The following is a 22,005-nucleotide window of genomic DNA, read 5'->3' on the forward strand; positions in this document are numbered from 1 at the left end:
TGACTAGATACCTTAGGGTGTGCCACCCTCTTCCCTTCCCTTCCTCATGGTTGTCCTATGGTTCCTAGCAACCTCTTGGTGCTTGGTTTGAGGGGTGGGAGCGCGAGGCTGTCCCCACCAGGCCTGGGAATGGGGAATCACTTTGAGGCTTCTCTGTGGCTGTGGGCTGCAGCCCACTCAGAGTATGGATTTCTACTTCCATTTTTCGTATTGCAAGGAGTAAAGAGAGCACTGTCTTCTTTTCTTTTTCATTCATTTGTTTTTATAGTAGTGTTGGAATCGTGTATTTAAAAGGTATTAATTTGTTTTGGGTATTCTTTTGAGGCTTGGGTATCTTTGACCTTGCATTGTCATTCAATTGGATATTTGAAACTATTGCTCATTTTTGGAAAACCATTAAATCTAAACTTGTGGTAGGCAGGGAACATGTCTGTTTATTGTTGTAATCTCCAAAGCACTTAGTACATTGCCTGTATGCAGTAAGTGCTTAATGAATTTGATTGAATGAATGAACCTCTTGAGCGCTTGCCCCAGTGGTGGCCACCTGCCCTTTCTTTGGGAAGGAGGAGCCTCTTTCCCGAAACCCTTCCTGGGGCCTCGAGGGTCCACTCTGGCCATTTTGTGTTGATGGTCTCGGCCTGCCCCTGGGCTCACCCTCAAGGTTTCTCTTTCAGAGTTTGGCGTTCACCTGGCAGAGCTGACTGTGGATCCCCAGGGGGCCTTGGCCATTCGGCAGGTCAGTACAGTACGGGCTGTGGAAGGTTCTTTCTTCTCTCTCTCTCCCTCCCTCTTTCTCTCACTCGCCCTCTCTCTCTCTCCCTTCCCCCCTGCCCCGACACTTTCTCCTCTTTCTCTGGGAGGACTGTAGGGGTGGCTTTGTACAGGCGGCATGCAAGAGCTCTTTAACAAGCTGAGCTGGAGAGCACTTCTGGGCAGACAGGGAGTCTTTATGCATGTTGTGAGACACACCCTTTTCAACCTGCCAACTCCCCTTGGGGGTGGTGGGGGGTGTATCCCTCCCCTCCTCACACTCTCCTCCCTCCCCTCCTCAAACTCTCCTCCCTCCCCCTTACCCACTCACTCTCTCTCTGCCTCTCTCTCACCAGCTGGCATCTGTCATCCTGAAGCAGTATGTGGAGACACACTGGTGTGCCCAGTCAGAGAAGTTCAGGCCACCGGAAACAACAGAAAGGGTGAGGAGTTTCCCTCTGTCTTCTCTCCCCTGAGGAAAGTTGAGGGATGGTTGGTCCCAGTGGCCAGAACCAGTTTCACTGGAGTGGGGAGGTGGGCCGGAGCCTAGGAAACAAGCCAGTGGTCAAGCCTACCCTGGGAGAGGTGTGTGATGAGCTGGGAGAACTGGCCCACCCTTTCACTGTTGGAGCCACTGGTGCTTGGTGTAGTGGATAGAGCATGGGCCTGGAAGTCAGAAGGTCGTGGGTTCTAATCCCAGCTCCTCTAATCCCAGGTCTGTTGTGCGACCTTGGGCAAGTCACTTCACTTCTGTGCCTCAGTTGCCTCATCTCTAAAATGGGGATTGAGACTGAGCCCCAAATGGGACAGGAACTGTGTCCAACTCAATGTGCTTGTATTCACCCTAGTGCTTAGTCCAATGCCTGGCACATAGTAAATGCTTAACAAATACCTTATTATTCCCCAGGAGAGTCTGAGGTGAACTCTTCTTGCTCCCAGGGGCTTTTCCCAGGGAAATGCCTGCTGTTCCCTGTCTCAGTCAGTCACTCAGTAGTCTTTATTGAGCACTTACCATGTGCAGAGCACCTTATTAATCACTTGGAAAAATCCAGTACAGTAGATGTGGTAGACATCATTCCTTCCCATCAGGAGTTTAGAAGTGCTGCAGGGGTTGGGTGAGAATCAAAGTGGCTTAGAGAGCCTGGGGTATAGGCAACAGGCCAAAGGGAGAATAGTGTGTGGGGGCGGGAAATGAGGAATTAGTCAAGGAAGGCTTCCTGGAGGAGGTTTTTAAGGTTCTTAAGGCTTTGAAGATGAGAGCAGTGCCAGCCAAATGAGAAGTAGGAAAGAGTTCCAGGCAGGAGGGAGGATGGGAGCAAGGGGTCCATGACAAGAAACAAGAACAAGGCCCCGCGAACAGGCAGTGCCCATCACAGTGCCGCTGGGTGCGTGGCTCCAAGCGGGCGGGCAGACCTTGAGGTGTGTCACCTCACACGTGCAGGGGACTGTGACTGACCGACCTCAGAAAGAGTTGGGATGGGGTTCATTTTGGATACCTGAGTCAAGAATGAAAGAGAACCTCCTGGTGACAATCTATCTAGATAGACAGTCGGACAAGCACTTCAATTAAGTTCCCTGCAGCTGCTACCTAGATAGAGTTGTGGGCCTCTTAATCCCATACCTCACACACCTCGAGGCAAGCCCATTCCAGTAGTTAATCTCTCTGGCAGTTGTCGACCTCCTGAGTTTCCCATCCTAACTTTGGGCTGGTCATGGTGTGGACCGCCCCCATCACACCAAGTATGAGTGCCTGGCTTGTACCAGCTCATGTCCTCTGCATGGAGGCTCCAAGGACCCTCCAATCAACCTGGATTCTTATGCCTCTCTACCAGACTTGGAAATGCAGAGCACTGACATGTCCTCATTTCGTGAGTCAACCTAGAGAGCTTGCCCTTCGGCACGTATGGCGTGTCATCTCACCGGTTGAGCAGTCCAAGATCCTGCTCTTTCGGCACAGACTCCCGAGTTACCTCGTTCGGGACCCTCTTGGGTGTGGGGTTGAAGGTCACGGGCTAAAACAGGGGACCCTCTCTTCCAAAGGCAAAAATCGTCATCCGGGAGCTGCTTCCCAGCGGCCTGAGGGAGTCGATCAGCAAAGTGAGGTCTAGCGTGGCCTATGCAGTGTCGGCAATCGCTCACTGGGACTGGCCAGAGGCCTGGCCCCAGCTCTTCAACTTGCTGATGGAGATGCTGGTGAGCGGGGATCTGAAGGCCGTCCACGGAGCCATGCGAGTGCTCACAGGTACCAGCGGCCTTGTTTCGGGGTGGGTTGGGGACAGCCCAGTGACTCGGTGTTGCCCAGGGTCAGAGGGTTCACCTGGTAGTCCCCCCGAGGGTGTTCCCCCCCAGGGATCTTCCAGCTCACAATGAGGCCATTCTAGCCTCCCCCAGTTAGTCAGCAGGAGCAACTGAGCATGCATGGGGTACAGGAGAATTCCCTATGGTCAGGAGGATGAGCGCAGCAGGGAAGATGCACCAATCATAATCATTATAACAAGACTGGAATGGGTTTCATAAGTAGACCCAAATCCAAGGAGCAGGAGCATATAAGCACTTAACAATCCCCAAACAATAATCAAAACTTAGATACTTGCTAAAAGGTCTTAGGGACTGCCCTGAGCAGATCACCTGATTTGTCTGAACTCTTTGCAACATTGTACTGTTTTCCCAAGAGCTTCTCTTCTCCTTCCCCTCAGTAAACATTTCCTTGTCCTCCTACTTCCTTCTTTCCCTTTCTCAGGCCCCTTTTCCACCCCTTGAAGTATCTCCTCTAGCCCCTGACTGGTTCCTGTCTGGAAACAGCATGGCCTAGTGGAAAGAGCAGGGGCCTGGGAGTTTGAGGACCTGGGTAGTACTAATCCTGGCTCCGCCACATGTCTGCGGTGTGAACTTGGTCAAGTCACTTCTTTCTCTGGGCTTTAGTTCCCTCATCTGTAAAATGGAGATTAAGACTGTGATCCATATTTGGGACTGGAACTGGGCCCAACCCAACTATCTTGTATCTACTCAAGCGCTTAGTACAGTGCCTGGTTCACAGTAATTGCTTAACAAACACCACAATTACTATTATTATTATTAGTATTGTAATGTTATTCCCCCATACACCACAATAATCCCATCACTGCATCTCTGGCCTTGGGGGCTCCTCAGTCTTTCTCAGAAAATCAATCAATCGTATTTATTGTGCCCTTACTATAAAGGGCACTGTACTAAACAATTGGGGGAGTACAATACATTGGAACTAGCATATACGTTCTTTGGCCATTATGAGCTAACAGTATAGAGGGGGAGACAGACAGTAGTATGAATAAATAGATAACTTATATAAATTAAAGATATGTTCATAAGTACTGTGGGGTTGGGGTGGCCCCCAAAACCTTACAAATGGGGAGGTGTGGGGAGTGGGAACCAAACATGACAGGAAGAAGCTACTTGTGACTATTTCACTAGCCTCAGCCTGGGAACGAAATATGGACATCGGGGACCCCTTGCTTTCTTCGTAGAATTCACCCGCGAAGTGACCGATATCCAGATGCCACTGGTTGCTCCCGTCATTCTCCCCGAGATGTATAAGATCTTCACGATGGCAGAGGTACGGCAGCCGGCCCGCCCCACTAGCGGGTACCTGGAAGTGGATTAGGCGCAGGGGTGGTGAGGTGCAGGAGTGGGAGTGGTGGCCAGGGGGTGATTGTTGGTGAACCCCGGCATGGCGTGCCATGATGCAGGCTGCAGCTGAATCTGGATGGCACCCTGAGCATTTTGCTGAAACCATAAATGTGGTACCTTTCCCATTTCCGGTCCAGTTTTTGTCAGCACCTTTTTCCCCCACAAAATTGCAGAGAGGTGAGGGGGGGCATCCAGAGAAGAGAACTGAAATGGTCTAAAGAAGAGAAAAGAAACCTTCTGAGGCAGAGTTATAAAGGAATTAGGGTTGGTTAGCCTGGGGAGAAGGGAAGACCAAGAGGGAAATTGACTGGGTTCAGGTCTCTGACTTGAAGAATGCTAGAAAGTTGTCCTTCAGGCCCCCAGTGGGTCAGACAGGAGGAAATGGGTTTAGATGGCAGCAGGTGTTTCATTTAGCTGCAGAGAATAACTTTCTAGTGATCTGGGGAGTTAAATATTTCTACATTAGGGCAAACTTTTGAGGGAGGGTGTGGAATCTGCATCCCTGAAGCTATTAAAAACATGTGGCAGCCACCTCCATTTCAACCCACTATTCAGGATGATTTAGTCACACAGCTCCCTGGAGATAGGACAGCTCCCTGGAGATATGGGGAACATTGGAGTATGTTCTTTTAGAGGGTAAGCACCTTATAGGCAAGGAACAGGCTGCTTCGTTATTCTGTACTTCCCAAGTGCCTAGTACAGTGCACTGCACCACGGGGGTGCTCAGTAAATGCTACTGCTGATCCTACTTTCCTGCTCTAGGATTCCGTTACCAGGGAAGGTGACATGTATCTTGGGCCCTGGAAAGGATAAGTTGTGTTGTGTCTTTCGTTGGGACAGGATTTCCTTCGCATGGTTGATTGTCCTCTTCTCTGACCTGCCCCAGGTTCCAGGTAGAGAGCCGAGTGCTCAATCACTCAATCAGTAGGATTTATGGAGCCCCTGCTGTGTGCACAGCACTGTACTAAGCACATGGCAGAGTATAATGGAACAGTAGACTGGATCCCTGTCCTCAACAAGCTTACAGTAGTGGAGGAGAGAAATACTGCAAGAGTTGACCAATAGAAGGAATAAGTGGTGCATTTGTAGATGGGCGAGTACTTAAGTGCTAGGGTGTGAAAGTAGGGATGTACAGAAGTGTTTGGGGTGGTTGACCCAGAGGGCTGAGGTGGTTGTTGGGGAGATTACATCCTGGGAAGAGAAAGCAGTAATCTGGGGTGGGGTGGTGCCTCCTGGAGGAGATGGGATTTCCAAGGTGGGGTGACAGTTGTTCTCTGTCCCCTCCACTGAGTCTGGCATCCTCTTCCAGGTTTACGGTATTCGAACCCGATCCCGAGCGGTTGAGATTTTCACCACATGTGCCCATATGATCTGCAACATGGAGGAGCTGGAGAAGGTGAGCGGGCCCTGGGAGACGGGGCCATGGGCCCAGGACAGGCCATTCCATCACCGAACTGTGGCAAACGCTGATTTTCTCGGGCTGGGAGAGGCCCCGGTGTTTTGGAGACCGGATTCTTCTGGCCCCCATGATGACAAAGCCCCTTAGCAAAGCCCCTTAGCTGGCCCATGGGGCTGGAGCTAAAATCATCCATTCTGAATTGGTGCTGACATCCCCAAGGAGAAACCAGCCCAGGGTTTCTAATGACTTGCTGAGGCCCAGCAGCCTGGGGCAGTTGCTGTCCGGGAATTCCTCTCGTTGGTGGGCCGAGAGGCAGGAGTCAGCAAGAGCTCTGGAGCTGGGGCCCTCCTGGTGGGGTGGAGCTTGGTGGAGCCCTGTAGCATTATGATAGCTAGCACTCCTGCGCTCTAGAACCTCCCCACGCAGCCATGAGGCTTGTCCGGCCTTACCCAAGGTTCTGCTTCCTTTTCTCCAGGGTGCAGCCAAAGTCCTGATCTTTCCCGTGGTGCAGCAGTTCACTGAGGCCTTTGTGCAGGCCCTCCAGATGCCAGACGGCCCCACCTCAGACAGCGGGTTTAAGATGGAGGTCCTGAAGGTGAGGCTCTGTCCTGCTCCTCTCCGGGCACTGCACCCTTGAAAGCTGGGTCAGAGACTATGACCCTTTTCTAATTGGGAAGAGGGGTGAATCCATCCCAGCTCCGCCACTTCTCTGTTGTGTGACCTTGGCAAATCACTTCACTTCTCTGTGCCTCAGTTACCTCATCTGTAAATAGGACTGAGACCGTGAGCCGTTTGTGGGATAGGGACAGTGTCCAACCCGATTTGCTTGTATCCACCCCAGTGCTTAGTACAGTGCCTGACACAGAGTAAGCGCTTAACAAATACTACAATTATCATTATTACTGTTGTTATTATTGGTGTCCCTTTCATCGTCCTCACAACTGGTCCCCACGCCCAGAGGGCAATGGCCCCCACAGCTCATCTCGCCTCAGACAAGACGAGAGTTTCTGGGCCGGGCTGCAGGAGTCCTTAATGGTGGCTTTCTGGACTATCAGCTCTGCTGTCAGGTACCTCCCAGTCCTTCCCCCGACCCTGAGGATTTCTGCCTTCTTTTCACCTCCCATGCTCAAAAGGAAAAGTTGGCATCTCTGGCTCCTACGGTCTGTGAGAACCCTAAATCTTTTCTCCTCTCCCGCCCCCCATCAAAGGGGACACTGTATGCCCCCAAAATGTCCAGGTAAACTGTCTCCACCGCTCCATGACTTGATAGATTTGGGCCCCCAAGGGGCACTGGAAGTCTTCGGCGAAGAAAACCAATCTCCTCGTCTTTCTCCCCAAAGCAGTGGGCTTCCTGAGCTCCTGGACTTCCAAATTGAAAGGGTTTTTGTAGAAAATAAATAGAAAAGAATGTACTGTAAGTTCAGAAGTATCAAAGTAAAAATATTCCGTCTTCCTTAGCCAGGATTGAGTAAATTAATGGCAGTTTTAAACAGGCAGAGATGTATTTAAACCAGATTTGGCTTCACTGCCAAATCCTTATATTAATCTGGGTTCCCACAAAACTGCTAGTCATGATCGCAAGGGTTTGAAACACAAGGCATTTCATTTCTTCTTGTGGAAGGCCACCCGTAAGCTCCTTGTAGGCAGGGACTATGCCTACCAACTCTGTTGTATTCTCCCAAGAGCTTAGTACAGTGCTCTGCATACAGTAAGTGCTCAATAAATACCACTGATTGATTGATGGATTCTTTGACTCCCAAATCAAGGGGCAAAGAGAGAATTTGTTTTCCCTATATCCTTTTATAGTCTTTCCTTTTGACCTCCCCTTCATCTCAACCCTCTGCTGGAACAGAGGTGAGCTACCCCCCCCCAGGCCTCGCCAGGCATGCATGTCAGGAAGGGCTGCATGTCCCTCCCTGGTGCCCTGCGCCATCTGGGCAAACTGACACTGCAGAATACATTCACTCTTTTCCTCTTTTCACCCCTACTATCTCCACCCATTCCCCTGCACATCTTTAGCAGAAATATCAGTAAAGGGAACTCTCAGGCACCTCCAGTGCTAGTATTTATTGAGTGCCCATTTGGGACAATTCACTGCACTAAGCACTAGGGAAGTTGAGAACAAAGAGTCAATCAGTGGTGTTTATTCATTCCTTCAGTCGTATTTATTGAGCACTTACTGTGTGCAGAGCACTGTACTAAGTGCTTGGGAGAGGACAGTGTAACAATAAACAGTAAACAATAAACAGTCACATTCCCTGTCCACAAATTTATTGAATACTTACTGTGGGTAAAGCACTGTCCTCAGTGCCTAGGAAGTACAGTGACCTGTTCCTTGCCCAACAGGTATAGGAATCGAGGGAGCAGATAGATACAAAAACATGCATAGAGGAGTCCCACGATAAATAATTCAGTTATTTTCTTCACAGTACACCCTGATTTAATTCTGCTCTCTCTTTCCTATGAGAAGAGCCGTTCCTCCCCTTCTCTGCCCCCTACTTTGGTAAGCAAGGCCTATCCATTATTAGGGTTAACTCACTTAGTCACCTTTCATCTTGAGTTTCTGCAGTAGCCTTTCCCTGTTGCAACTGAAAGGCTCTCCCCCTTCCATAGTCATCGTTTAGCTGGAGGGCAAGGATCATCTCCTATTTCTGTTGGGCTCTTCTAAGGGCTTAGTACAGTGCTTTACAGAGAGTAAGCACTCAATGAATACTCTTGATTGATTGTTTTTAGCGCTCTTGGGGGATTAATTTTAATGCCGGTGTTTCACATAGCTCCCTTTCACTTGGCATTACTAGGGCTCAAACACCTCCCTCCTTTAGCTTTCTTTCTCCTTTCCCACCCCCTCATCCTTTGAAGTATTTTCACTTGAATTAGAAAGACTAAAAGCCCATCTCAGCAGCTGACTCTTTCCTTTTTGCTATTTGATATTAGCAGAATCTTTTTGTTGACTAGGATGTTAAAGATAACCCTTACAAAATAAAATATTTACCTTTGTGCACATACAAAACAAATTCAATGTTAGTGGTACATACTTACATTACTATTTGCTCTTGTAATTATATCACAGATTTTATCACTGTTTTTTAATACTTATATTTGAGTCCACTTTATTTTTTAACCTGGGGAACATATTAATGCAATTTCCATTGTTTCTGTGGTGCTCTTTTGCTGTACATGTTGAACATCAGCAGGTGTCAGGTGCTCGATATAGGATTTGGTCCCCTTCTGCCCTCACTCTCTTGGAACTTTGGTTAAGCCGAGGACGTCGACTGACTATGGGCTTTCTGTTTTGTCTTTCAGGCAGTTACGGCGCTGGTGAAAAACTTCCCCAAGCACATGGTGTCTTCCATGCAGCAGATCCTGCCCATCGTCTGGAACACCCTGACGGAAAGTGCTGCCTTATATCCTTTCTCTGAGGGCACCCTGCCAAGTTGCTGCCCGGGCCCAGGGCAGGTGTGGACACCATCTGACCGGACAGAGCTCCCTGCCCCAAACGTGAGCAGGGCAGATGCCTAGGGGTGTTCCGGAAAGAGGTGGGGCAAGGGAGAATAGCGGAAGTTAGAGGCCTCTCATTCAAATGGTCATTTTGATCTGTACATTTTGAAAGCTCCTCCTGAACTCATTGTACCTATGTGAGGACAGAAGTGAATTACACGGAAGAAGTGGAAGATCCTGTGGATTCTGATGGTAAGCAGAAATCGGGGGGTTAGCGGGTGTCTGCCAGGGTTGCTGGGTCTGAGAGATCAAAGAGGACAAAGCGGGAAGCCTGATGGTTTGTGGCTCTCGTTGGCAAGTCTTGTCCCACTGGGCTGGATTTGAAGGCAGGGAGTCGGGGATCCCTCTGGCCAAGGGGACACAGCTGTAGTAGTTCTCTAGTCGGGAAGTGGTTGAGATGAGACCTGGAGGAGACCGGCTGGGCCTCATCTGTTCCTCAGATGCCCCTTTGCTGGCATCAGACCCAGCCTCCCTTGGGATTATTCTGCCTCTTCTTCCTGTTGCCATTGGGCCAAAAGACAGATCAGAAATATAATTTTGGCTTTTGCCATGGAGAAGAAGGCCTTCTCCTCTGCCACCAGATCAGTCTGGTCTGGTGGTCCTGTATCCTCTTCCAACATATCTTGATTCAGGAATGATAGTCCTTTCCAGCCCTGGGCACCTGGGATCTCTTTGAGTCTGCTCTTTGGTTGTTGATTTCTCCTCTCGCCCACCTCTCTTCAGGTGAAGTGCTGGGCTTTGAGAACCTCGTGTTCAGCATTTTTGAGTTTGTCCACGCTTTGCTTGAAAACAGCAAGTTCAAAAGCACCGTGAAGAAAGCCTTGCCCGAGCTGATTTATTACATCATCCTCTACATGCAGATAACTGAGGAGCAGGTGAGGCTCTGCCTGGGCTCAGGAAATAGAGAGAGGCGAGAATGGTATCCCAAAGCAGCTGTGGCTGAAGGATTTATATATATATAAATATATATTATATTTATACTATATATTTATATTTATATATACATAAGTCCTTCAGCCACATGGTATTTATTAAGCAGTTACTAGGTTCCAGGCACTGGAGAAGATACAAGCTAGTCAGGCTAGACGCAGTCCATGAATTGAGCCTGGGGCAGACTTAAGTGGAGGACTTGAATGGAGCGCGTGATCTCAGAGTCCTCCCAGGAGGGGACCCGTTCCCACGCTGCCCCCACCTTCTCCAGAGCCCCTCAGGGATAGCTGTCCCATCGCTTCCACCTCCAGAGTTTGAGCTCACGTGACAGAAGAAAGAGGCTAGGTCAACCACCAGACCTTCATCTTGGGCCTTCAGAAACTCGGCCAGAAGAGGTGAAAGACAGGAAATGGCACCTCATCTATAAATAGTTGGGCTGACTCAGAGCTGTCTTAAGTGCTCTGATTGGCTCAAAGACGGTTGCCAGGTGAGGGAGGAAGGAACGGAGGGAAGAGCCGAATCCTGTTGAAGGGAGCTAGTCACCGGCCTTCTCCAGCTCCCTTTTTCCATCCCTCCAACCTCCCTATTAGGTGGCATTATCCGCCCAACCTTGAATCTCAGAGGAGCAGGGCAGGTGACTAAGTCCTGAGGAGGGGAGGATGGCCACCCCACACTTCTCTCCAACCCTTGAGCCGGCTGCAGCCGCAGCCTAAATCCAGCCTCATCCAGAAGTAGGACAGCCTGAATTCCTCTCCTCCCCCACCTCCCCAGCAGGGGACTACTGCTTACCTCACACCCTCAGAGAAATTCACCCCCTTACGGGTGCCAGGCTATGCACACGGTAAGCACTCAATGAACGCTACCAATCGACTGATTGAGCATTCTTATGCATCATGTGCATTTGCAACTGTTCAGCCTCCTGTGATAGACTGTGCACTGGTTGTGGGCAGGATCTGCCTCTCGGTTAGTCCTTCCAAAACGCCACACAAGTACTAGCCCAGGTCTCAGTGCATTGGGGGTTGTCAGGTTCAAGTAATGGGGCTTAGGAGGTGGACGGGAAGATCGGGGGTCGGGGGGAGAGAACGGAAAATTCCAAAACTGTGTTTCTAGAGACTCCACTGGCTCCCTCCATCTAGCGCTTTACCTTGAGGCCCTGTACAACCTTAAATAAAGGCAAGTTTTCCTGCTTAGAGCAAAGGAAACAAGGTTGTGACTGCTTTTTCACCAATCCATTTGCTAGCCCTTTCTGAGCCAGGAGAGTAGCCTGGAGAGACCGTGGTTTTTCCCCCTTCCTTCCAGATCAAAGTGTGGACCGCCAACCCTCAGCAGTTTGTCGAGGATGAGGATGACGACACATTCTCCTACACCGTCAGAATCGCCGCCCAAGACCTTTTGCTGGTAAGAGGACCCTTGTGGGAGGGGCAGCTGGAGATTCTCAGTCACGTGGGCTTTAACACTTCTTTCCAGGCCCCTAGCCCGGGATGAAACCCTGTCCTTGGTGGAAGGGAGGGGTTGGAGTTATTCCAGGCTTTGGCAGGCGAAAGCTTCCAAATGAAATGGTGAGACTCAAGGCCTGTCCTCTCAGTACTTGGCACTTGCACCTTCCTGAGCCGGGGAACACTTGTGTCCAAGATTTCAACAAGTTTAGATCAGTGCTGAGCAACGGTCAGAGCGGTTTGGTGAGCCGAGGCTATTCCGTCAGAAGCGTTTTCCCTTGCTCCAGTCTCCGGCAAGTGTTTATGTATCCCAACTCACTTGTGGACAGATTTGATGGCACAGAGGTGCTGGAAGATAAGCATCTCAGCATCTGCGCCCATTGCCTTTGGTTTCAGTGCCAGGGTGCCAGCTGCCCTTGCTTCCGCCCATCCTGGCATCTCAGGCTGAGCGTCGTTCAGTGTGGGGAGATTGGGAGGGTTAAGAGTGCCAAAACTGCTGAACTATTTTTGCCTTTCCAAGACATGCTATCTAGGCACAGGAATTTTTCCCTCACTTAAACACCACTGTGTGGCAAGGAGTCAGCCTGTTCTCCCCAAGTTAGGAATCACCTTCAGAGAGTAAAAATCTCCCAAATCACTTGGGCCGTGGACATCCTTAGGGCCAACCTCGCTTTGGGTTCCCAGAAAACTGTTGTTTGATATTGGTGTAGCTGAAGGGAATTCACTGGACGAAGTGAGGAGAACTTTACTGACTAAAGCTGGGTTGGCCCAGGCAAACTGTCCAAGTAGTTCAGATCCTCCAAATCTTCAGCCTCAGTTATCTGGATCATTAGTGAGGGTGTATAATGAGTTTTCCATTGTGTGCAAGAAGTACTGCGGGAACACCACCAGGGTATGTCAGACCGGAATGGGTGGCCAGAAGGGCCAATCCCTGCGGCTCTTACCTGAAAGAGTGGACCTGGCCAGGCTGATAGATGAGGCTGATGTGCGGGACTCACCGAGAGCACTGGACAAAGCCAAAGTGAGGAAGAGCCTTTCAGGTGAGGCCCAAATCAATGCCCAGGGATTTGGAGAGGCACCCTCTTCCTCCCCCACCAGATTTGGGGCTGTGATTTTCAGAGCGAATCGTGAAAGGGATTGCTGCTCCAGTGTCTTCACCCACGGCAGTTGACCCCGTCTGCCTGGCCAGACCCTAGTTGAGGCTTCTGGCAATTCAGCGGGGCCGGATTTTGAGAGCTTCCTCCTGCTCCCTAGGCGGTGGCCACCGACTTCCAGAATGAGAGTGCCACGGCGCTGGCTGCCGCCGCTACCCGCCACCTGCAGGAGGCAGAGCAGACCAAGAGCAGCGGCACCGAGCACTGGTAAGGAGCGGACGGCGGGTGTGGCCGAGGGAGATGGTGGCGCTCTGGACCTTGGGCTCTCTTCTCATCCATCCCCAGGGCTCCCAGTTTGACCCTACCCCGGGAATGAATGGCCAGTCCAGGCGTTGCCAGTTCTGGGGGCTGCTGGGCTGTTTCAGGGGGCTGGGTGTCAGCTCCAAGTCGTACACTGATTGTTGATTGATTGAGTGGTGGAATCTGCCCTACCTCTGCTGTTCCTCTTCCCCTGGCCCCCGAGCTTTCGGCTTCTTTCTGCAGCAAACGCTGTCCCATGCCCGGGCGATCCACCAATCTTCCCCACCTTCAGAGAAGTCTCATCTCCAAGAGACCTCCCTGACTAACCCCTCCCTCTCCCTCCCTATTCTCCCTCCCCTCCATGTCACCTATGGACTTGGGTCTGTACCCCTAAAGCACTTCGATATTCACCCCAATCCCGGCCCCACGGCACTTATGTTTCTGTCTATATCTTTCTACTCTATTTCCCTTACCTGTAATTTACTTTAATGCTTGTCTCCCCCTCTAGATTTTAAGCTCCTTGAAAGCTGGGATGGTATCTCTCTATAGAGCACGAGCCTGGGAGTCAGAAGGTTATGGGTTCTAATCCCGGCTCCACCGCTTGTCTGCTGTGTGGCCTTGGGCAAGTCACTTCACTTCTGGGACTCAGTTACCTCATTTGTGAAATGGGGATTAAGACTGTGAGCCCTCTGCAGAACAGGGACTTGTCCAACCCGGCATGCTTGAATTCACCTCGGCGCTTAGTACCGTGCCTGGCACATAGTAAGCGCTTAATATCGTAATTATTATCAACTCTTATAGTGTATTCTCCCGAGCCCTTAGTACAGTGCTTTACGCACAGTAAACACGCAGTCAATGGCATTGATTGATTCCGTTTCCACCCGCTCCGTGATTCTCTGGCGGGGGGACAAGAGTGAACATGGGTGCGCGGGAGAAATCTGAAGCTGAGGGGCAGGTGGTGCTAGGAGCCGTAATAGATGCCAAAGACTGGGAGGCAAGAGGCAGCCTCGGGTTTAGGCGCTTGTAACCACAGCTGTCCTGGTCCACCCATCCTCCTCACTCCCAAAGGACACCGGCAGCAAGAGGCATATACCTGTCCAAGACAAACGTGCCGTTTCACCCAGCCTTGGAGCTGCAGGTTTTGATCAGAAAGGCAGAAGAGGAGGCCCCGGTTAGTGGAATTGGGTGTGGCCGTTGTGGCTCAAGTCTCCCATCCACCCCAACCTCTCCACCCCCAGCTCAGGGCCCAAAGGGTCCTGTGTGCCCACAGCCTCTCTGTTCTCTGGCAGGTGGAAGATTCACGAAGCCTGCATGCTGGCTCTGGGTTCCGTCAAGTCCATCATCACCGACAGCGTGAAAAACGGCAGGGTGCATTTCGACATGCACGGCTTCCTGACCGGCGTGGTGCTCGCGGACCTCAACCTGTCCGGTACGGCCCGGAGCCGGGCCCCCTCCCCTCAGCGGTCTCCTTGGCGGCCTGGTGTCTGCAAGCCCATGTTTGCAGAGCTGTCCCGTACCACCTGAGGTTGGAGAGTGGGACCTGGCTGCCTTTAAATCCTGCCCCACCCCAGGTCGAATTCCTCTGGTATTCCCCGGGAGTCACATCCGGACCACTCTGTCGGCCCCTGCCCACTTTGACGGGGAAAGGGAGCGAGTGGCTGACTGTCGCCGTTCCACTGTGGGACTCTCCTTCCGCTTCTTTTTGGATCAGGTCTGGAACAGCCATGGGCCGTCCACTGAGCCCCTCCTCTCCTCCCCTGACTTTTTGTCTATTCCTTGAATGTTCTCCTAGTCTGCACCCGAGTGACTACAACCTCTGTGTTCTTGCCTTAAAAAAGCACCCCCATTCAACTTCTGAATTCTCCTGAGCCTCAGCTGAGGATTGGCCTCTTCCTTGGCTCGGCCCTCAGGTGTGTCACCCAAGCGACTGGCCTCTCCGTGGCTCTGACGTCCCAGCCCCCCGGCCCGCCTCCCAGACGTCTGTTAGATTCCTCTCTGGCCACCGCCCAGTACCAAATCATTTGGCCATGGTCCTTGCCCTCTGGGGCCTGGACCCTTTGATAGTCCCTGCTCAGACCTAAGGCAGAAGAGCAGACGTTATCCTAATGGAGGCAGCTTTTCAGAGGAGTGCTGCATTGGCTGGGGTGGAGAGCAATGCGCCTGCTAGGCTGTTCTCATTTTCAGAGCCCAAATCCCAAAATAGTTGCAGCCGCTCAAAGCTAAAACACACACACACACTCACACACATGCACTCTCTCTCTTTCTCTCGCTCCCTCCTCCCCCCTCCCTCTCCATCTCCCTCTCCCTTCCTCCTTCCCTCTTTCTCTCTCTCTCTCCCCACTCTTCCCTCTCCCCACCACTGCTCTGCAACTTCCTGCATCATTTTCCTGATGAGCTCAAGTGCCGTAGCCAGTCTGTTGTTCAACCTCTCAGTGTCTTCTTGGTGAGATGAGCAGAGGATAGGAGCTCTTCTTCCAAATTTTTGTGGGGCTGGGGGGGTCTATGCTTCTGGGCTGGCTGTTGTGGGGAATGAACAGAAGAAGAAAACTCCCCTAGGGGGCCGAAAGGCCAGTGGGGCACACCAACATTTCAAAATAAACCAAAAGCAATTGTGAAAGAATAGTAGAAACATAAAATATGGAGGCATGCTTGAGTACGTAGGGGAGGATCTCCTTTTCTCTTGTAATGAGGGATGGTGCTCTCCACCTCAGGAAGAAAAGCCCTGTGAAAGATCCACATTGTACACATGTGCACAACTGTTTATTCTCATCCTCTCCTCCAAGAGGCCTTCCCCGATTATGCCCTTTTTCCATACTGCCTCTCCCTTCTGCATCACCCTTGCATCTGGATCTTTATCCTTTAAGCAGTAGATGTTTAGTTCACCCTCAGCACTTGTGTACAGATCTGTAATTTATATTAATTCCTGTTTTCCGCTCTGGACTGTTAGGTCCAAGTGGGCAGGCAACAGGTCTACTAACTCTGTTATATTGCACTCTCCCAAACACCTAGTATAGTGCTCAGTAAACAGTAAGTGCTCAATAAATACCCTTGGTTGATTGACCCTGCTCACACAAGATCAAGGCACAGGTCAAGGCACAGGCACGTCGGCAGAAGAGCATTCTCTCATGTCATTGCTGTGTTCTGGCAGAACTGAATGTATGGCACCATTCAAGGGACTGGTCAAGCAAGGTGAATCTGGGAAGGCTTCCTGGAAGAGAAAGAGGAGGGGTGGTGTTTAGTCATGATTCAAAGGAAGAGACGTGGGAAAAAGTAGAGTTCAAGAGAGAGAAGTGGCTTGTCCTGTAATCATAAGAGGCCAAGGCAGGAGCAGAGCCTGGGCGTCCCGACCTTCTCCATCCCAACCCTCTCCTGTTCCGCTTTCCCTAAAGTACAGCTTCTCTCAGCCCTGAGAGTATAGGAGAGAGAGGCCAGAGACCAAGCCACCTGTTCACGGAGCCCTGCCCGGAATTCTGTCCCTGATGCTAATAGCTCAGGATTTGGGGAGAGGCTGTGGGCTGGTTGGTTCCTTGACATGCAGCATCCCTAACATTTCCCTTCAATAATCTGACAGGGACATAATAACAGTAATAATAACTAATAACTAGGAGCCTGAGTAGCAACAATCATATTTACTGCATTATTACTCTGTGTAGAACAGTATACTAAGTGCGTGGGAGAGAACACAAAAGAGTTGGTAGAAACATTCCCTGCCCACCAGGGGTTTAGTCTAGAGCTACAATACGAGCAGGTCGGACTCAGTCTCTGTCCCACGTGAGGCTCACAGTCTTAATCCCCATTTTACAGGTGAGGTAACCGAGGCACAGAGAAGTTAAGTGGTCACAAAGCAGACAAGTAGTGGTGTCAGAATTAGAACCCAGGTTCTTTTGACTCCCAGACCTGTGCTCTCTCCTAAACCATGTCACTTCTCATCGGGATAAAGACTGTGAGCCCCATGTGGGACGGGGACTCTGTCCAAACTGATGAGCTTGTATCAGTCCCAGTGCTTAGTACAATGTCTGGCATATAGTAAGCACTTAACAAATATCATAAAAAGCAGGAGGGCAAGGGAGAATAGATATTTTCTCCCCACTTCACAGAAGGGAGAACTGAGCCACACAGAAATTGTGACTATCTGTTTAACCCTTCTTGAGCTCTCCAACGTCTCTAATTTTGCCCCTCCCACTCTTGAATTGATTCAAACCTTTCTTGAACCCATTGACATTTTTTCAGGTGTGCTGCAGGCTGGGATGGGCTTGGGAAGCTGGTACGGTGTCAGTTTTAAGAGCTCAGGGGCCTCACAGCTGCATCTCTCTCTCTCTCTCTCTCTCTCCCTCTCTCCCCTCCTTTTTCCCCCACTCTCTCCTTCCCTCCCCGCCTTCCCCTTCCTCACCCTCCCTCCCTCTCTCTCCAACCCCCAGTGTCTCCATTCCTGTTGGGCCGGGCCCTTTGGGCTGCCAGTCGGTTCACAGCGGCCATGTCCCCGGAGCTGATCCAGCAGTTCCTACAGGCTACGGTCAGCGGCCTACACGAGACCCAGCCGCCCTCCGTGCGGATCTCTGCCGTCAGAGCTATCTGGGGGTGAGTGGGCTGGGAATCTTGGGCTGGGGGAAGGTGGGCCCCTCCAAACCTCCATCAAGAGCAAAACCTGGGCCCACCACTGTGGCATGGCAGAGCCTGAAGAGCCTGCGCCGTGGGGCTTCCCTCCTTTTTGGTCCGACTTCTGGCACAGCACAGCCAAAGGGCTCCTGCTCTCTCTCCCCTGCTTTGGCTCACCTTTTCATTGCTGACAATGAGTGGCTCTGCTTTCCTCCCACCCACCCTGTGCCAAACCAGGCCAGAGTTGCTTGGGATTGGTGGGTAAGTCAGGTTTAGTAGGAAGGATTGAGAGAGTAGGCCTGGCTTTCCAGGGGTCTTGCTGCCTGGGGTTTTAGATACCAGAGGGTTCTCTGGGCCTGGATTCAGCACTCACCACATGGTTGGTAATACTTGGGTTCGTGAATCTGCTGAGTGCTTTTTTAATTTTTCCAAAGCACTTTCTCATCAGTGATATCCCTGTGAGGCAGAGAGAGGCTGGGGTTATTCCCCCTCTGGTAGATGAGGAAATTGAGATCCACAGAGGATAAATGACTTGTCTAAGGTCACACAGCAGGGCCAGCGACTGATTTTACTTGGAAAATGTCAAGGAATCTATTAGGAGTCCAGAAGCTGATGCATAGTCCTCAGTTTGTTATGTTTACCATTGAGTTTGGGGAAATTCCCACTCTGGAATTTCCCTCCAGGAACTCCCTCCCCTGCCCCCCCGGAATGCAGAAGTCTTGGGTTCTAATCCCGGCTCTGTCATTGTCAGTTGTGTGACTTTGGGCAAATCACTTCACTTCTCTGTGCCTCAGTTATCTTATCTGTAAAATGGGGATTAAGACTGTGGGCCCCATGTGGGACAACCTGGTTACCTTGAATCTCCCCCAGCACTTAAACCAGTGCTTGGCACATAGTAAGCGCTTAACAAATACTATTATTATCATTATCACAAGCTCTGCAGAGATGGGGCCGTTTCCATTTTGAAGTAACTCCCATCCGTCCCTTTGGCGGGAGGTTGGGAGCCGGGGGTTTTTCTAAGGCAGGCCGGGCATCAGAGACTTGGCATTTGAAGACCTCGGTGGCTTGATATCAGAAGGAAAAATGATTGAGGTGTAAGAAAGACATGCTTTTCAACTTGAAGCCCCACCAAAGAAGGGCCATGTCTCTGGGTTGGTAGCTGAGCACCATAGGACAGAGGAACCACTGTCAGGCCAAGAACTGGAGGATGAAAAGAGCATTGAAGGGAATCCAGCAACCTTTCACAGTAAACAACCCCTCAGTCCCAATGACTGATTACTTGGAGCAAACAGACGGCCCCACATTCCCCTGCACAGAGCAAGCGGCTGAGGGTCCTGGGCCGGGAGTCCCGGTTCAAAAGCAATACCGCAAGCCTCCTGAGCGAGCCCCACCTGAGCTGGCCCAGTGGACCATGCCCAGCGCTTGTGCCTGACTACGGTCCTCTGCCTCGTTCCAGGTACTGCGACCAGCTGAAGATCTCGGAGAGTAGCCATGTGCTCCGGCCCTTCCTCCCCAGCGTCCTCGACGGCCTGATCCACCTGGCGGCCCAGTTCAGCTCGGAGGTGCTCAACCTGGTGATGGAGACGCTGTGTATCGTCTGCACGGTGGACCCGGAGTTCACTGCCAGCGTGGAGAACAAGATCTGCCCCTTCACTATTGCCATCTTCCTCAAGTACAGCAACGGTGGGTGGTGGAGGGAGGGCGGGGGGGGCGGGCTGAGCAAGGGAGGAGTGCTAACTTCGCTTGAGCCGCTGAACCACCCAGCCACCGTTGGCAAGGAGCCGGCACGTGGAAGGAAGGGGATCGGGCTTTACCAACTCACCCCAAACTGAGGTGGGGGACTCGGAGGGGAAGGGGACAGGGGACTAAATGGACACCAGTGAGATAAATGAGCCACCTGGGCAGGTAACACCTCTGTGCCTGCTTCTCCTGTTAGAGTTTGATTTCCTTGTGGGCAGGAACCGTGTCCTGTCTACTTGATAATATTTCATAACTGTGGTATTTGTCAAGCACTTTCTAGGTGCTAAGCACCATGGTAGATTTAAGTTAATTGGGTCAGTCACAGTCCCTGTCTCAAAAGGGCTCACAGTATAAGTAGGAGGGAGAGCGGGTAATCGGATCTCCCAGTTGAGGTAACTGAGGCACAGAGAAATTAAATGAGGGAGAGCGGGTAATCGGATCTCCCAGTCGAGGTAACTGAGGCACAGAGAAATTAAATGAGTTGCTTAGGGTCACGCAGCAGGCAGGTGGAGCAGCCAGTATCAGAACCTAGGTCTTCTTACTTCCTAGCTTGGGCTCTTTCCACTAGGCCTTGCTGCCAAATGCTTAGTACAGTGTGTTGCACTCAGGAGGCGGTCAGTCAAACTGATCATCGCTCCCGATTGCTTCTGACTCCGAAGGTGAAGGCGGGGGATCAGATCGCCTGAGCCCCGGCCCAAGTCACCGATCTGTTGTGGGCTCTTCTTTGACTGCTACTGCCGCCTCCTCTGTCTCTCCAGATCCCGTTGTGGCCTCGTTGGCCCAGGATATCTTCAAGGAGCTGGCTCAGATCGAGGCCTGCCAGGGACCCATGCAGATGAGGCTCATACCAACCCTCGTCAGCATCATGCAGGCCCCAGCCGACAAGATCCCGGCGGGGCTGTGTGCGGTGAGGGGCCAGGACTGCGAGAGAGCCCCCGGGTGGGGGCGGTGCGGCCGGGCAGGGCGGGAGGCCACAGCCCATCTGTCTATCTCTCTTTGTCTCTCTGTCCCTCTCTCTCTCACCACCCCCCGGTCATTGCACACAGGCCTCGAAGGGAGGGGATGGGATTCCAGCGGCCTGGCTGAATACTAAGCCTCCCTGCTCCAGTGGAGGGTCTGGGAATTGCCCACAGGAGTGCCACGGCTGCCCCGTCCCCGAGGAGTAAGTGATGGGAGCTGCTCCTCAGAGGGCCAGAGGTTCCCGTGCTCCCTGTCCGCTCCTGCTCAGCCAGAGCTTATGCTGGGGGTGCCAGGGCCCGTGGTTCCAGTGAGCTGGGTGTGTCTGGCCTCAGCTTTGGGGAGAAAGGAGTTAGCTGTGCCCATCCTACCAACCTTTCACTTTGAGTGTGGAAAGGAACTATGCTCCTGCCCCCAGTCACCCAGAAAGGAGCAGAGGAAGGAGGAATGGATGGCGGAGGGAGAGAGGAACTATAAGGCAGAGCGTCACCTCCGTCCTCACCGGGCCCCGGGGCCTGACCAGCAATGTTCCCCAGAGAGTGGATGCCGCTGTCCCGACCACCCCCTGGCACCCCACAGAAGCATCTGATGGGCTCTCCCCCTCCCTCTCCCTTTCCTCAGACAGCCATAGACATCCTGACCACGGTGGTGCGGAACACTAAGCCTCCTCTCTCCCAGCTCCTCATCTGTCAAGCGTTCCCCGCCGTCGCCCAGTGCACGCTACACACAGACGACAATGCCACCATGCAGGTAATGGTACTGCTGCGGGAGGCCGGCGGGGTGACTGGCTGAGCCCGGCTCACCGGTCCTGGAGGCTGGACACCGGGCCACAGCTCAAAGCTTGGAATGGCCCGGCATTGGAGTCATCTTGGCCCGGGGAGGTACTGGTGGACTCGGAAACTGCCCGATCTCTCCAGTGAGGATGGGGGGGATTCCTGGAGCCCCTCCGAGGCTCCATGCCCTAGCTGGCCAGGTTGGAATAGAGCCCAAGCCACCACTCTTAACCGGAAGCTAAAAACCCGGACTGAGTGTCCTGGGCCCTCAGGGCACCACTGCCACGGGGGAGCCCTGCCTCTGCCGCCGCCACCACCGCCCCCCGGGCCTGGCTCTGGATCCTGAACGATGGCACCAGGGTTTGCCGGGCCTGCAAAGAGCAAACCTGAGCGTGGACAGACACATTTCACTGATGCTCTCTATGCTTTCGAAGGCCCTCACATATTTCCCCAGGTGAGCGGGTGTGAGTTTTGAGTCTTTAATTTTGGGGCACAGTTCAGCCCAGTAGGCTATGAGAATTTGACCTTGTTCGTGGGCCTCCTCTCTGCCCCGCACCAGTCTCCTGATTGATAACTGCTGCCCACGGGGCAGTGACCTCAGCTTGCTTGGATGCTTGCTCTCTGGGGGTGCCTCAAGACCACTGGGGAGGGAGAGAGCTGAAATTCAGTTGGTCTGCCCCGTTGACCTCGGGGTTGCCGGACCGGAAAGCCCCTGCCCAAACCCTGCCTACCGTGAGCTGTCTGGCAGAGGATGCCAGAGCCTGGCCAAGATTCCTGGTTTTCCTTACCTCTCCTTATGTTCACTCCCAACTGCCACTCCTCTGACCGATGACAAGGCTATTTCCCCTTGCCTTTGGAGTTTTTTG

General features: G+C 52.1%; 1 protein-coding gene across 2 annotated transcripts in view; it reads left to right on the top strand.

Annotated features, from left to right (window-relative positions):
• IPO9 (importin 9) overlaps positions 1-22,005 on the top strand; it is a 44,643-nt gene that overhangs the window by 14,305 nt on the left and 8,333 nt on the right. For both annotated transcript variants that reach the window (XM_029068965.2, XM_029068963.1), the window contains 16 exons: positions 675-736; positions 1,107-1,193; positions 2,791-2,992; positions 4,254-4,342; positions 5,726-5,812; positions 6,291-6,410; positions 9,119-9,219; positions 9,447-9,505; positions 10,037-10,188; positions 11,543-11,641; positions 12,934-13,040; positions 14,363-14,502; positions 17,492-17,651; positions 19,126-19,352; positions 20,168-20,316; positions 20,988-21,116. In XM_029068965.2, coding sequence (XP_028924798.1) covers positions 2,932-2,992; positions 4,254-4,342; positions 5,726-5,812; positions 6,291-6,410; positions 9,119-9,219; positions 9,447-9,505; positions 10,037-10,188; positions 11,543-11,641; positions 12,934-13,040; positions 14,363-14,502; positions 17,492-17,651; positions 19,126-19,352; positions 20,168-20,316; positions 20,988-21,116 — 1,680 coding nt within the window. In that variant the 5' untranslated portion in view covers positions 675-736; positions 1,107-1,193; positions 2,791-2,931. The remainder of the gene's footprint in view (positions 1-674; positions 737-1,106; positions 1,194-2,790; positions 2,993-4,253; positions 4,343-5,725; positions 5,813-6,290; positions 6,411-9,118; positions 9,220-9,446; positions 9,506-10,036; positions 10,189-11,542; positions 11,642-12,933; positions 13,041-14,362; positions 14,503-17,491; positions 17,652-19,125; positions 19,353-20,167; positions 20,317-20,987; positions 21,117-22,005) is intronic.

Source organism: Ornithorhynchus anatinus, chromosome 7 (genome assembly GCF_004115215.2).
Source record: "Ornithorhynchus anatinus isolate Pmale09 chromosome 7, mOrnAna1.pri.v4, whole genome shotgun sequence".
Taxonomy (NCBI): Eukaryota; Metazoa; Chordata; class Mammalia; order Monotremata; family Ornithorhynchidae; genus Ornithorhynchus; species Ornithorhynchus anatinus.